This window comes from Megascapheus bottae, chromosome 3 (assembly GCF_031878675.1).
Source record: "Megascapheus bottae isolate mThoBot1 chromosome 3, mThoBot2.hap1, whole genome shotgun sequence".
NCBI classification, from domain to species: Eukaryota; Metazoa; Chordata; class Mammalia; order Rodentia; family Geomyidae; genus Megascapheus; species Megascapheus bottae.
The window spans coordinates 5,806,415-5,820,429 of NC_143511.1; the positions used below are offsets into that span (position 1 = coordinate 5,806,415).

The following is a 14,015-nucleotide window of genomic DNA, read 5'->3' on the forward strand; positions in this document are numbered from 1 at the left end:
CTGATGCATGCAGGAGATCCTGGGAGCCAAGTCAGCATTGGGTCAGCAATTACTGTAATGGGCAGTTGACACCTTTTGTTTCTTCTGATAGGGTATCTATGAAGCACGCGGAACAGCAAAGAGCAAACCCTTAGAGACTGTCCACGATGCCAGTCTTAGGTATAATAAAGTAAAAGACTGAAGAACAAGCCCTCGTTGGCAGGGCTTCAAAAAGTCAGAACACTCCGAGCCCCAGCCAAGGACCAGAGCCGTGCTGCTCTAGAACGCCTATGTCTGCACCTGCACATGGTCGCCTCCTCTCTGGGCAACCTTCCTTAGAGGCTTCTGCCTTTTAAACTTCAGTATTTGTGTGACAAAAACAATGGCGTCAACAGAGGACCCCTGGGGTGCCTGAATGTCCCTAGGATGTCAGGATCTGCACACTACCTGAACAGCCACACTTGAACACCAACCAGACTCCAGCTCCTGAGAATATGTGCCTTGCCTGGGATGTTGCCAAAAATGCAGTGAGGTGAGAAGGAACGGCAGCATGCAGAGAAGCTTTGCTTACGCGGGTTTGGTTATTTTTAAGTGTAGCACATTCGAGGCAAACCAGTTTAAGCAAATCCATTACATTTTATTAACACATCTCAGGCTCCTTACACTTTTACAAAAAGGTATCAAAAGTTTGGAAGACACTAAATGTTGCACATATCGATCTAGGTAAAAGCTTTTGGAGCCCTCCCAGGAGGCCTTGACGCTCGCTGTCCCCAGTACCCAGAAGCTGTGACCCCTTCTGGAAATCACAAACATCCTACAGCAGCCACAGGCTGACGGGACATCATCACGCAGCCAGGTTCTCCAGGTCTCTGTGTTTTGCTGTTTATCTGAATGGATGCAGTGTTTCTAGACCACAGCAGAGCTCCAGAGAAGACTCAGTATCTCAGGGCAGAAAACAAGGGTGGCCAGGCAGCTGCTGGATGAGAGACTGTGTTTATGAGGATCCATCCACCTTTTATACATGTCCAGCTGAGCCCAGGCTCTGGGAAAGAGAAGCCTAAGACACAAACACTGTCGTGGGCTGATGGCTTTGGAAGCCACATAATCCTTCCTTTGATGTGCAGGGTCAGTGCAATCCTGTCCCACCAGGACTAGGAGGAGACGTATGAAAGACAATCTCACTGTGATCTTCCCTGCAAAGGAAACAGCAATAAAATTTATTACCCAATCCCAACTGAGGAATTCTTGTAAATGAGTACCTTTGTGGGCCTGTGCTCTCCACTTTTGAGATAGGACTTTCATCAGAAGACAAGGATGAGACCTAGACCGGGTCTCAACCTCAGACACAGGGTTTACAGTCAAGCCATGGCTCCTGCACGGCTCTGCAGCCCAGTGGGCTATAAGAAAGACTTGCGCTTCACAGCTGCATCCATTGTGCTTTCAAGAAGTGTCAACTCTCCACAGATGAGAGAGGTAGGCCTTGCCTCTTGGGGGACAAATACCACGCTTCAGCACTACGTTCTGCCTTTAATAAAAATGGGAAGTTAATCTTGGGGCTGTGAGCTGTATGATTCCACGGATCCCCAAACCACACACAGAAGCACCTACAGATGGATACCGCCGTCGTGGACGTTCAGGCCTGTCATCCTGTGTGGGGCGTCCCAGGCACTTACAGACAGGCTTTTTGCTCAAGGGCTCGACTCCTGTTCCTGCTGAACTGAGCCAGTGTGTGAAATGAGAACTGATATCAGCTCAGTAGGCACCGGAGGACGGGTCCAATCGACAGCCCGAAGACGCCGCGCTGCAGTGAGCCGGTTCCACATGGTCCCACCAGTGACTGCAGACACACAGACCTAGACTGCAAATACAAGAGAGGTGACCCCTCCCCCAGCAGGGCAACACACACCCCCACTCACAATGCCCCTGAGGCACGATGTGGTTTTAGCCTTTTTAAAATCACTTTTGTGACTTCAGATAGATGGCTGGTTACTGGATTTCTGGTAGTTAAGGGCGGCTGGTGCACTGCTTGTGTTCCTGACAAGAGACAGTGCATCCTGTGGCCAGGCTGGTCTCTTGTCCTCCAGGATCAGGCTCCGCACTGAGCTGACCACTCAGTGGCCTCTGCCCCAGTGCCTCCAACTTAACTGTCCCCATCTCACCTTCTCTTCAGGTGCAGAACTTAGCCACTGTGAACAAAGCGGAAATCAGTCACTGTTCACCAATCAGCTAAGCTCTGCACCTTGTTAGAGAGGTCATCGCTGGGTATAATTAAAGGGCGGTGACATCTTCCAAAGGCGCTGACTTCTTCTATTTCCAAAGGGCTAAGAGATGCATGTGTTCTTCCAGCTTCAGAGAAGAACTATGGCTTCTGGAGGAGCAGTCAGGGTCATGGCTGCGTGGTAATCCCTGGCAATGTGATTTTAATCTTAATTCACAAATCAGCATGCCAGGAACCCAAGCAGCCAGAGCACTTGAGAGCAGGCTGTGCCCAGCCACTCCTAGTCGCATGCACCAGCTTCCTTGGTGCCAACTCTGCCTCCAGGCCTGCTCCACCAGCAAGCCAGCGTCGTCTGTTGGTCATTCATCTGACATCTAGAGCTGTATGTACTCTTTTTACATAAGGAAAATTCAGAGGACCATAAAACTTCAGTGAAGTAGGGTGCTGGTGGTTCTCCCAACTACTCGGAGGCCGAGATCTGAGGATTGTGGTTCAAACCCAGACCAGGCAGACAAATCAGTAAGACTCTTATGTCCAGATAACTAGCAAAAAGCTGGAACAGGAGGTGTGGCTCTAGTGGTAGAGTACCAGCAGTGAGCAGAAAACCCAAGCATGAGCTTGAAGATCTAAGGTACTGGCACCAAAAAAAAAAAAAAAAAAAGCCGAGAAACACTGAGCAGGGAGAGGATGCATGTGACACAGATATATCCAGGGGAGGTGACTTTGCCTAGGGCATTGCATTAACCCTTAGAGATACAATCTTTTCTCATCACACAGATTCTAAATGACCCAGAAACTCTCTGGGCCCCTCAGCCCATGAAAAGGATGCAGGTGCAGTCCACAGCTAGCTGTGGCTGCTGGCACTCCTGCAATCAGCAGGGGACAGGAGCCAAGATGGGGTCAGAGAGGAGTCCAGGAAGTGGCAGACTTGTGACCAGGATGGCTCCTTTGCCTCAGGGACCAACCCCCCCCCAAAACAAACAAAAAATAGTGAAGAGTCACGACAGCTATGTGACCCTCTGAGTCTTAGTATATGTTTTCATGAACCAACACTTAAAACAAGTCTCAAGAGAGACTTAATTTAAAGCTTTCTATAGGATACTGGTAATGAGCCAGCTTCAACTGCTTCCACTGGTGTAGCTGGGGGACATGGGCGGGGGCGGGGGCTGTCTGTATGCCGCCATCTTGCTGCAGGTTGTCCACTCAGTTTTTGCAACTACTTCCTCTTCCTGCTAAACATGGGCCCAGACTCTTCTGGGTACCACGCTTTATAAATTCCTCCCTTTTTTACCTTCTCCTTCAGAGTTCTTCCAGGTAAATAAGACACACATGCTAGACAAAAATGGGCTTTTAGAAAACATGAGACATGAACCAGATGTCCAGTAACAGGTCAAGAATATCAACACATGTCTGAATATTTAGTAAATTTTCATTTTCGAGAGCTACAGAACAACATGAAAAATACTCAAGGATACTGCTCTTTTTAAAGGACACAAAATTAAGACATCATATTCAACTTTGAAAAAAATTGAGAAAGCACAGAAATGTTTTTTCAAAGGGTAAAAGCACACTTAATAATCCCACAGTTCTACTTTCAAATCTATTTTGAACTGGTTAATTACTTTAATAGTATGGAAATGGACACTTAATAACTAACTCCTGGGAATAAATCTAGCAGGTCAATTCCAGGCACAGCCAACAGGAAGCATTTTAAACAGTCTGGGATTTTCCAGTTAAGTCAGGGAGAAATTCTCCAACATAAGGTAGAAAAGGGGACCTGTCATCAAGACACGGGTGTGACTGAGCAAGTTAGGGGAGACAAGCTGCCGGCCTCACTGCTCAGGGGTAACCTTGATGTCACATGTGGCTGGGAGAAAGAGGAAGATGGAGAATGAGTATGAGTATGGGTATGGGTATGGGTATGGGTATGGCGTGTGTGTGTGTGTGTGTGTGGTCACTGCTTCTGCTGGGTTCTCACAGTGCCTCTTCGCCCATGCTCAAGGTTCTCTCACAATTTTTGTTCCCACAAACTATAAAACCCAAGATGGCCAGAAAAAGCTGCTGAGCAGTTCTGCCTTTGGGGAGACAACCCTGCTCCCACAGCTGCACCAGCAGGCCAGCTGCTCCAGGGCCCTCACCCTTGAGAGTGCCACAGCCACCGAGAGGAGCGCTGTCCTGTGCTGCTAGGAGGCTGGGTTTACCATGTGGCTGATCACGAGTTATACTCAAATGGTGGAAAAGAGAAAGTCACCTCTTCAGAACAGCATTTCTGCCACCACTTCTGCCGAGGCTCTGTCCATCTGCTCCTTGGTCAGCGCAAAGCACTTGTGCGCAAGCTGCTGCTGCCTGGCATTCTCACCCACCATCAGCTCCCCGTAGAGGTACACGCCCAGGGCCTGCGGAGCAGAGGCAAGAGAGGAGTGGGAGGGGCACACATCTGCTCTGCAAAGTACCAAGACACAAAATAGACAGTTGGGCAGCTGAGCTTCTGGGACCTTTTTTGATTTCTTCAAAATCCGCAGCTAAAATTCTTGGATTTCAAGTGCACCTGAGTGGGGAGGGCGCTTTCCTGTGGTGAGGACATAACGCGCACATGGAAACAGGTCGCCTGCCACACGTGGAATTCCTTTCAAAAAAGTGTCCCAGGAATAGCTGGTACGACGAGATCATCCGTTCTGTGGATCTATAGGACAGCTGCACAGCGCAGCCTGGCACAGGCTGACCACTTTTCCTCCTCCAGCTCCGTGCTGCACACAGTAGCCCATCCATCACTGTCTGGAGCTCAAGGCTGCAAAGTTTCCCATCTGTACATTTCCAACATTTTAAAACAGCCAACAAGAGGTAGCAGGACCAAGGGGTCCTTTCTGTTTTGCCTATTTTGTTTCTGTCCTCTTAAGGATTACATTCTATTGCAGCAAATTAAAAGGCTTTGGGGTGAGCATAACAAAAATGCCAGCAGTCAGGGACTCACAAAAGTATGTCCCCAAAAAGCTGTGGCCTGAGGCTGAGGAAGAACATGGGCAATCGTGGACCCAGAGACCTAAGCTGCTCCTGTCTACCCTGTGCTGCGCTGGGCTTTTCTAAACATGTCTTGCTCCTCTGTGCAAATGTCACATTTCAGCTCTGACAGTCCCCTCCATGACTGGTTGCCGGGTCCTGAGCTCATCAAAAGTCCTTTCATTCGCCCCACCCCTCCTCTCCACCCACGGAAGGCAGCGCCATCTCATCAGCTCGGAGCCTGGGCACATGGCTCAGCCAGAGGCAAAGGCCCCAGGGGCATGAGTAAGATGTGGGGTGGCTGGATGCTGCCATCCTGAGTGCAATACAATGTAATTCACAGGTGACCATGAAGCACATGGCCTTTGCTCGTGGGCTCCAAGGTAGGCAGCTGCCTCCTAGGAGGGCAGAAAACAGGCACTGGGCACCATGGCGGCAGGGCTGGCCTGTCCCAGCAGGTAAGGATCCAGACTAGACCAGTCCAGCCAGCTGGGCGCTCCCAGGACACCATGTGCTTTCTATTAGGTCCACTGAACTGAAAACCAGGACCTTTACCATGGCATTGCTAAGCTCTGACCTTGGCCTGGGATGCTGGCATAGGCCTCACGTGTCGACATATTTAGTGGTCCACGGCCAGCTCCACTGCATAAAATGCCCTGCTCTCAAGGGCTACTGAGAGCTCAAACAGTCAAATCAGCTCAAAAGTTCAAGAGGTACCTAGCAGTCCTTCAAAACAACTATCTGTTCTGTAAGAGATGTCAAGAACATGGGTTCGTGTGCAAAGGGCACAAGTAGGAAAGGTAAAGTGAGGCATTTAAGTAACCCTCTCCCATTGAAAGATGGAACTCACCTGGTCCTCCTGAAGGAATCTCTCCACGTGTTTGTACGCTTTGCTGTACTTGTGCTTAATAACAAGCTCACACCACCGGTGGCGAACCTTAAGGAACAAGAGAGGAAATCTGCTAAGTTCATTAACTGCTGAGTTCCTCAGCCTGGTAAGTTCCATGGCAGAGCCTTTGCTTTACAGATGCTATTCTTTGAACAACTGCAGCACTTTTAGCTACACATTTCATTTTAGTTTAACTCTTGTTTATTTTATTTTTTAAAAGCACAACCTTCCTAAGAAGAGGGAGAACACAGGTTATCCAGTTAGGTGCCTCACTGGTTTAGACATGGTTCTGCAAAACAATAGGTGAGTGTGAAGCAGGACAGGCTGTGTAAGGGGCTAGACGCTGCTCTCAGAACTCCCAAGAGGGGCCAGGAGTTTGGCCTAGGGTAGAGTGCTTGTCTAGCATGCATGAAGACCTGGGTTTGATTCCTTGGTACCACATACATAGAAAAAAGCCAGAAGTGGTGCTGTGGCTCAAGAGGTAGAGCTCTAGCCTTGAGAAAGCCCAAGGACAGTGCTCAGGCCCTGAGTTCAAGGCCCAGGACTGGAGGAGTGGGAGGGGGGGAAGCCTCCTGAGAACAGAGTACCAATTCTGACATTTCAGGGAGGAGCTCAAGCAGGACAGCCTTGGCCTCGACAAGCTTTGCTGTGTCTATCTGCATGCACACAGCATGTAAACAGACATTCTGTTCCTTTGTTAAAGATTTGCCTGTATAGTTTCCCAGATACCCCTGCAAATTTCAACACTGGGGACAGGATGGACTCCAGCAAGGCTGTGCTGGAGTGGAGGCAGATCCACCAGAGGCCAGGCACCTGCCACAGTGCTGTCTCCCTGAGCCTGAGGCACACTCCTCACAAGGTGTTTCCCCATTTATTTCTGAGACCACCAGTGCCACACTGCTCTACTGCAGCAAACCCTGTCAACTGCAATGGGTAAGTAGCCTGCTGTGTATCCTCACTACAGCCACACATGCACGAGATCTGTGCACTGTAAAAGGCTCAAACTGGCCATGCTGCCTTGCCTTTGAAAAAGGGGGACACTTGGTTGCAATCCACCTAGGGACAATAAAAAAATGTAAGTAATGTCAACGTTTTGACTAAGGCCACTATCATTACAGTCACACAGCTAGATCTCTCCTTTAATATGCTGTAAACAGATTTCAGTGTAAATAAGCAGGATCAAAACAGACACATACTGAGAAGATTCCACTGGTTTCTCCAGAACCGCTAGCACTGCCCTGTGCTCAGGGCTGGGCACAGGATGTTGAGTGTGGGTACACCTGCACAGCCATGTGACACCCAGGGACAAGAGCTGGTGGCCTGGACCAGGACATCTAACGCAGGTAGGGGCTGCAAAGTCTTTCCCATTTTGAACAAAATGCTTTCCTGAACAGCACAAACCAAGGGGAGGAGCAGACCCTACACGGGTGGGAGCACAAAGAGCACATGGCACAGTTCAGGAGTCAGCTTAGCAAAGAAAGCCACCAGGACACAGGTGTCCAGTGCAGAGCTCTAATTTAAGAGCCAAATGTAGGGAGCAGCAGAGAGCTGAGTGAGTCCCCTGGAATGCTGCCCCTCCTTTCTCTCCCAACAAATGACTACTACCTCCAAGTGCCACAGACCTCCAGCCTGTGTGGCCAGATGCCCACATTGGAGGTGCCTTTGTGGGTAAAGATGGGTATCAGCTCCCCACAGTTGGACAGAGTCACCGATGTGGCGCTCAGTGCTACTTCTACCGGGACCTTGGAAAGGGCCTCATTTCTCTCCACATTTTTAGTTGGGGTCCTGTGGGAACTCAGAGCTTCTAAGTGCAGTAATGGCAGACAGTGGTGGGGTCAATGGTTTTTGTCATTCTAAAACTGAAGAGGCTGGGTTAGTTTTTAAAATTTATTTTGAGAAAAGACAGTTTTCCCCCTGGTGCTGTCGTCTTATTTATACAAATACTAATGCATTGACTGGGGCCTACTTCCTATTAGGACAAGGCCCTGGGTGTGTATCAGACAGTGGGGTAAAGGTCTACAATACAGCTTCATGAAAGAGGCTCTTTTACCACCAATGTGAAGTCAGCATTTCCACTTTCCTTACTGTTAGAAATAGTTTATTGTCACCACTAATAAGAGATCCAGTCTTCTCACCCCTGAAGGTTAAACAGACCAACTCCCTCAGCCCCATTCCATAGAAATCAGGAATAAACAAGTCTTTTCATTTGAGGGCTAAATCCTTTTCCGTACTTCTAAAGCAGGATGTTTAAAAGACATCACAAAGATGCTGTGCACAGCTGAGCCTGGCAGTCAATTCCAGGCTCCTCTTCAGGGTTTTCACTTCTCTTCCTTTTTGTTCAAGAAACAAAGAAAATCTTATTTTTCTTCTGCAACTCTCCTAGGACCCACAATGCCTAAGGCCACTCATCACCACACCAAATGCGATGATCTCTGTCACTTCTGGGGGCACAGATGGAACATCACCTTTCTCAGATCACAGAGCCTTAAAATCCCATTTGGACCAAGCTTCTTCCTCAGGGGATGGCAGAAAAGTGATATTGTCACTGGGCACTAGAGCCACATGGTACTCAGAACCAGATCCACAAGAAAAGAGCTATCTGTTATATATGTACTCTTATTTTAAACGATTGGTTAATGTGAGGATGTAAGGGAGTCACTTGGTCTTTTAAGTTTCTTCAGTCAGACTGAAATCAAACACAAGCCTGTTTGAGTACATCTCTTATAGCGCCTGGCATTCAACACCCATATCCAAACAAAAGACCTCAATTTCAACCCAGACCATAGATAAGACTGTGGAATGAGCCTATGCGAGGTTATGGCTCAGCTCTTGTGGGACTGGATAAAGCTTAGCTGAACTGGAACGGATGGATAAACTAGTGACATCAAACCCCATTCAACATGTCTCTCGCTCATTACAATCCTGTTCTGTGGTAATATATGAAATATCATAGGTCTTCCCACCCCCTGTAGACAACCACTGCTCTACTCTACACTATCTGACAAACGCAGCATAGCTTTTCACCAATTTACAATAGTCAATGTAACTGCCTTATCAGTCCCATGAGTAGAGAAGATTTGCCTATCCTTTTAGTAATGGTCATTGACGAGTCCACTGTTCCACCACAGACAGACTTCTTATTTGGAAGAGCAGAGACTGGAAACAGTCTAGGATGCAATGAAGAGCCAGGCACACACGTCATCTTGTGCTCTGAGATCTGTGTGCTCAATTTTAAGTGTGCAGGTCCTGGATCAAGCCACATCTATGTGCAGAGCTGAGGAGTACAGAGCCTAGGGAGACAGCAAGGAGAGGCTATGAGGAAGGCTGTGCCATCACCCCACTTTACAGGAGGTACATCCAGGGCCCAGCACCTGGGACTTTCTAAACCTCTGTTCAAAAGACAAACTCGCTTATTAGCTTTGTTCCAGAATCAGCCACAGCCATGTGACATTCCTGTCCCATCAAGAAGTTATTGTTAGCTAGGAGCTGTTGGCTCACTACTGCAATCTTAGCTACTCAGGAGACCCACATCCGTAAGACCAAGATTCAAAGCTAGCAAGAGCAGAAAGTGTGAGAAACTCCATCTCAGGTAAACTAGCTCAAATCCAGACTGGATGCATGGCTCAAATGGCAGAGACCTAGCTGAGAAAATAGGCTGAGCAAGTACAAGACTCTGAGTTCAAACTTCAGTATTGGGGGGAAAAATGTTGAAGAGAAAGTTACTGTAACTCAAAGGCTCCAAGCTGAACTACATACTCATAGTTTAGAAACACGACACAAGAGAAGCCCACTCTTCCCTCATTTCTAATCTCTCAAAAAATGGCAGCTGCCTACGGGGCCATTTATATTCCCAAACCAGTCAGTGTATAAATGCCCTGCCCCCACAGGCATTACTGTGCAGTGACCATAATCCTAATTGGAATATAGCGGAGGGTTCTCCATGTGCAACTGCCCTCTCCTGCTGAAATGTGGGCCACAGCACTCAGACACTTCCCACGCCAGTACCCAGAACGGGAATCCTTCTCGACTCCAAAACATGGCTTGCCAAATCCTTTCTGCTAAGCACCAGACACTGGGTATTTGAGCTTTTTAGCCCATTTCTCAAAGGCAATCCTAGGCAATATCTAAAGGACTGGGTGTGGCTATCTTTGGATAAAACATTATTTGCTTGAGCTAGCTTTTTGGGAGAGTCCCACAGGAAACACAGGCAGCCCTGAAGGAGGGATTTGATCCCCAGCTTCTGTTCCTCCCTCCATGGTCCTAGTCCTTCTCCCTCTGTTGACTCCACCGGAGACAGTCCCACTTGAACAAACATCCTCAGAGCCCAAGAACCAGTATCTTAGTTTGACAAAACCTTCAAATTCACATTTCTTTATGCTTGTCACAGCTGTGTGTGGGAGCCACGTGCTGGGCCTGCTTCCGGGTGTGGTACCTTTGGAAGGTGGAGGGAGGGTGTGGAGGAGATGTTTTTAGGTAATTGGAGGCACATTCTCAAAGGGGACTCGATCTTGTTCCTCACCAGAAAGTGGGTAGTTGTGCTCTGATACGTGTTCTCACCACCCTAGGTCCATGGGACCAACCAATCGTGGTTTGGAACCTATAGGACTGAGTGAAATACATGCCTCTTTACACGTTAATGATGGCAGGAATTTGTTAACGAGGGACAGCGAGCTGACTGAATGTACACAGTATCTCAGCTTTTTACTTTTTTTTTTTTTGTAATTTTAGTGGTTTCCATGAACTACTTCAAATAAATAAAAATCTTTGGGCTGGGGATGTAGCTCAGACATCGAGTACTTAGCTAGCTGGTTTATGGCTCCAAGTTCAAGCTTCAACTAAAAAAAAAAAATACAGGAATTCTCCCCCAATAACCTGCTTATTATCTTATAGGCTACTCTTAAAGTAGTTTTCAAACTCTCCCTTGTCATAAAAATATTTGGAACCGTAGAACATAAAGACAGTTAAATCTTAATGACTTCAGAAAGTTTCAAGTGTGCCCTAACAGCTTTTAGTCTTGTAACAAAGAAGCTGTGCAGAAAGCAGAGGGGACCAGGGCATCTGCTGTAGCATCAAATGGCCAGCTTTGGACACCCATGTTGAGTGATATGACATAGACACCCCAAACTCACCTGTCATCCCCCACCCTCCACCACCATGCCCACAAAGCTAAGACTTAAGACTCTCCAGCTCACGGAGCTTTCTGCAACTGTCACGGAGCTTTCTGCAACTGTCACGTCGCCTTCTTCACTGGTTTTATGTATCTATTTACACTAGCAGGGTTGTTTAGGCATCTGGAGCCGTCTCAACATGCATCACTTGTGCAAACCGGGAGTCTTTCAGCTATTTGAAATTATAACACAGTTGGAAGTTATAAAATGCTTTGAAGAATGCCACCCATTCTATTTATGACAGGAAGCACTCCCCTTTCTTTTTAGTCCTTTTGATTTTGAAATTTACTGCTGAAAGGGGGGGAAAATCTATCCAGGGAATATGATCTGGGAAGCCCATTAAACCTCATTTGGAGTTCCATTTTATAGCTGTAAACAGAAAGACAGGGCTCATGGCTTTTGTAAGTTAATAAGTCTACACTGCAATAAACAAACCTGCTTTTTCAATTTGTGTCCTTAAATTAGATTTACTTGGCTTTAAAGAGGGTTTCGTGCTGCCAGTGGGGCAGGCTGCACAGGCAGAGGCATTTCCAGCCGGCCCTGGGCTGTGTTCAGGGCAGGGAGAGCTGGGCCCACCTACCTGCTCATTGTCATGAAAGGAAACTAAAAATCTGTCTACTTCCAGGCTGGCACTCTGGGCCATGAGTTTTATTCAGGTTTTATCCCCCTTCTCATCTCTCACTGCCCCTTCTCCCAAAGAGCTGAGATCTGAATGTTAGTTTTTAAATGAAGGTAAAGAACTTTATCTGCTGCTGGAAAGCCAGGGTTAAGGGAACCAGTGAGACATGGAGGCTCTCCTGTACCTTATATGCTAGCAGCAGAGCTGCAGTAAAGCACCAAGTGGGATCTCCCCAATCTGCTGCACTGAGCATGCACATGGACTGCAGTGAGGGCTAAGCCTGGTGATAGACAACACAGACATCAGGTAGGATAAAAAGAGGCAGCCTCGCTGATTTGCCTGATCTTGGGCAAATCCTAACTTTCCTTCCTTCTCCTATGCTTTCATTACTAAACACAAGCACAACTAAAGGCAATGGCTCCAGTACAACTCCACAGCCATGAGGCCACACTGACATAGGGTAGTTTGTCTTTCTTCCAATTCACGGGACAGATATATCTTCCACTGCATAATTCTGAAGTCAGGAAGTAATACCTTCAGCAGGTGACATGTGGAGGACTGGCTACCTGCAGAAATAGTGGTCATATTAGCTCATCTGAGTCAAACACGTGACTACTCGCACTTCCTCCAGAGCCACGCCCCTCTCTGAAGTGGCTCACCAAGCCGGCCCAAAGGTTCCTCACTCTCCAAGGGGGTTCACTCTCTCACATAATGCTCTCACTTCTGCAGTTAAGTCACCCCAACACTTCACTCCCATGTGTTAGACATGACACCAGGAAATCCTTTCCAGGAAATAAGCTCTGGACAAGGCAGCAAGCCTCCAACTCCTATAGTCAGAGTTCATGAGAAAGCTTCAAGCATTGGTGATAAAATACCTTAGGTTACCATAAGACATGGAAGGGGGACAGGTGTGTGGTCAGGAAAGTCTTCCTAAGGAGGAGTCATGTGAACTGTGACCTCGAGGAGAAATGGAAACCTGCTGGTAAAGCAGAACATCTCAAGCCCAATCTCTAGTCACACCATGCGGTCCACAATGTAATCCAACTCCCTCTTCCCTTATTTCCTCCAACAGCCTTCCCCTCTACAGGAGCCAGAGACCTTAACAAGGAAAACCTAACGGTGAAGACAAAAACCACTCCTGCTTCCAGCACTTGGAGGAAAGCAAAGGTGTGGGGTGACTTGTGGCCCAGCATGGGCGAGCACATTCACAGTCTCCCAAGGGCTGCAAGCTCACTACAAGCCTGCTGCTGCTGCAGTGAGGAAGAAGGCATACACAGGCCCCTATAGAAATTAAGAGTCCATGAAGATTTTGAGGAGCTGAAGAAGGCAGATTTCTTTCAGAGGCAAATGATAATGAGATTATAAAATTCTTTATGGTTCAGAAGAAAGTAAACAGTTTCTTTGCATTGAGTTCCATGGAAGTTGTCACTGACCTGCACTTTTCAACTATGAAACCTGAGTATGTGGGTGAAGGAACAGTTTCTTGTGATAATTAACAAATAATTTGTAGGGAGGGGAGCAAGACCAAACTGTAAGAAGAAAAACAATAAAACACTTAAATTTTCCTAACTGTATTATGCAGATTCCTTAAGATTCGATACTAAAAGCATGAGCAACAAAAGAAAAAAAAGCATAAAAGCTAGACATCTGTGCTTCAATAGACTCTATTAAGAGAAAAGATATTCCATAAATCAAGAAGGTATTTTTTTGCAAATAGCATCTGATAAGGTACTTTTATCTGTAACATATAACTATTTTAAGTCAATAAAAAGACAAGCAATACAAAATGAACCATAGAAATGATCACACAAGCCAGACACTGGTATTCCTAGCTACTCAAGAAGCTGAGATCTGTGGATCATGGTTCAAAGCCAGCCCAGGCACTAAAAACTGGTTCAAATGGTAGAGCACTAGCCTTGAGCTGAAACGCTTAGGGACAGAGCCCAGGCCCAGAATTCAAGTGTCATGATGGGGGGAGTGGGGGGAGAACTGACCAGACATTTCTTTTCTTTTAAAGATATACAAATGGTGAATGAGTGGATGAAAACATATTCAACACCATTATTCAACAGGGAAAAGCAAATGAAAACCACAATTAAATGCTATTTCAAATCCAAGATGGCCTAAAATTTTTAGAAATGTAAT

General features: G+C 47.1%; 1 protein-coding gene across 7 annotated transcripts in view; it reads right to left on the bottom strand.

Annotated features, from left to right (window-relative positions):
- Positions 1 to 935: 935 nt before the first annotated feature.
- The window catches only part of Aopep (aminopeptidase O (putative)), a 336,146-nt gene continuing 323,066 nt past the window's right edge, over positions 936 to 14,015 (bottom strand). For all 7 annotated transcript variants that reach the window (XM_090329500.1, XM_090329499.1, XM_090329503.1 and 4 more), the window contains 3 exons: positions 6,045 to 6,131; positions 4,449 to 4,593; positions 936 to 1,172 (listed from right to left, as the gene is read on the bottom strand). In XM_090329500.1, coding sequence (XP_090185626.1) covers positions 4,453 to 4,593; positions 6,045 to 6,131 — 228 coding nt within the window. In that variant the 3' untranslated portion in view covers positions 936 to 1,172; positions 4,449 to 4,452. The remainder of the gene's footprint in view (positions 1,173 to 4,448; positions 4,594 to 6,044; positions 6,132 to 14,015) is intronic.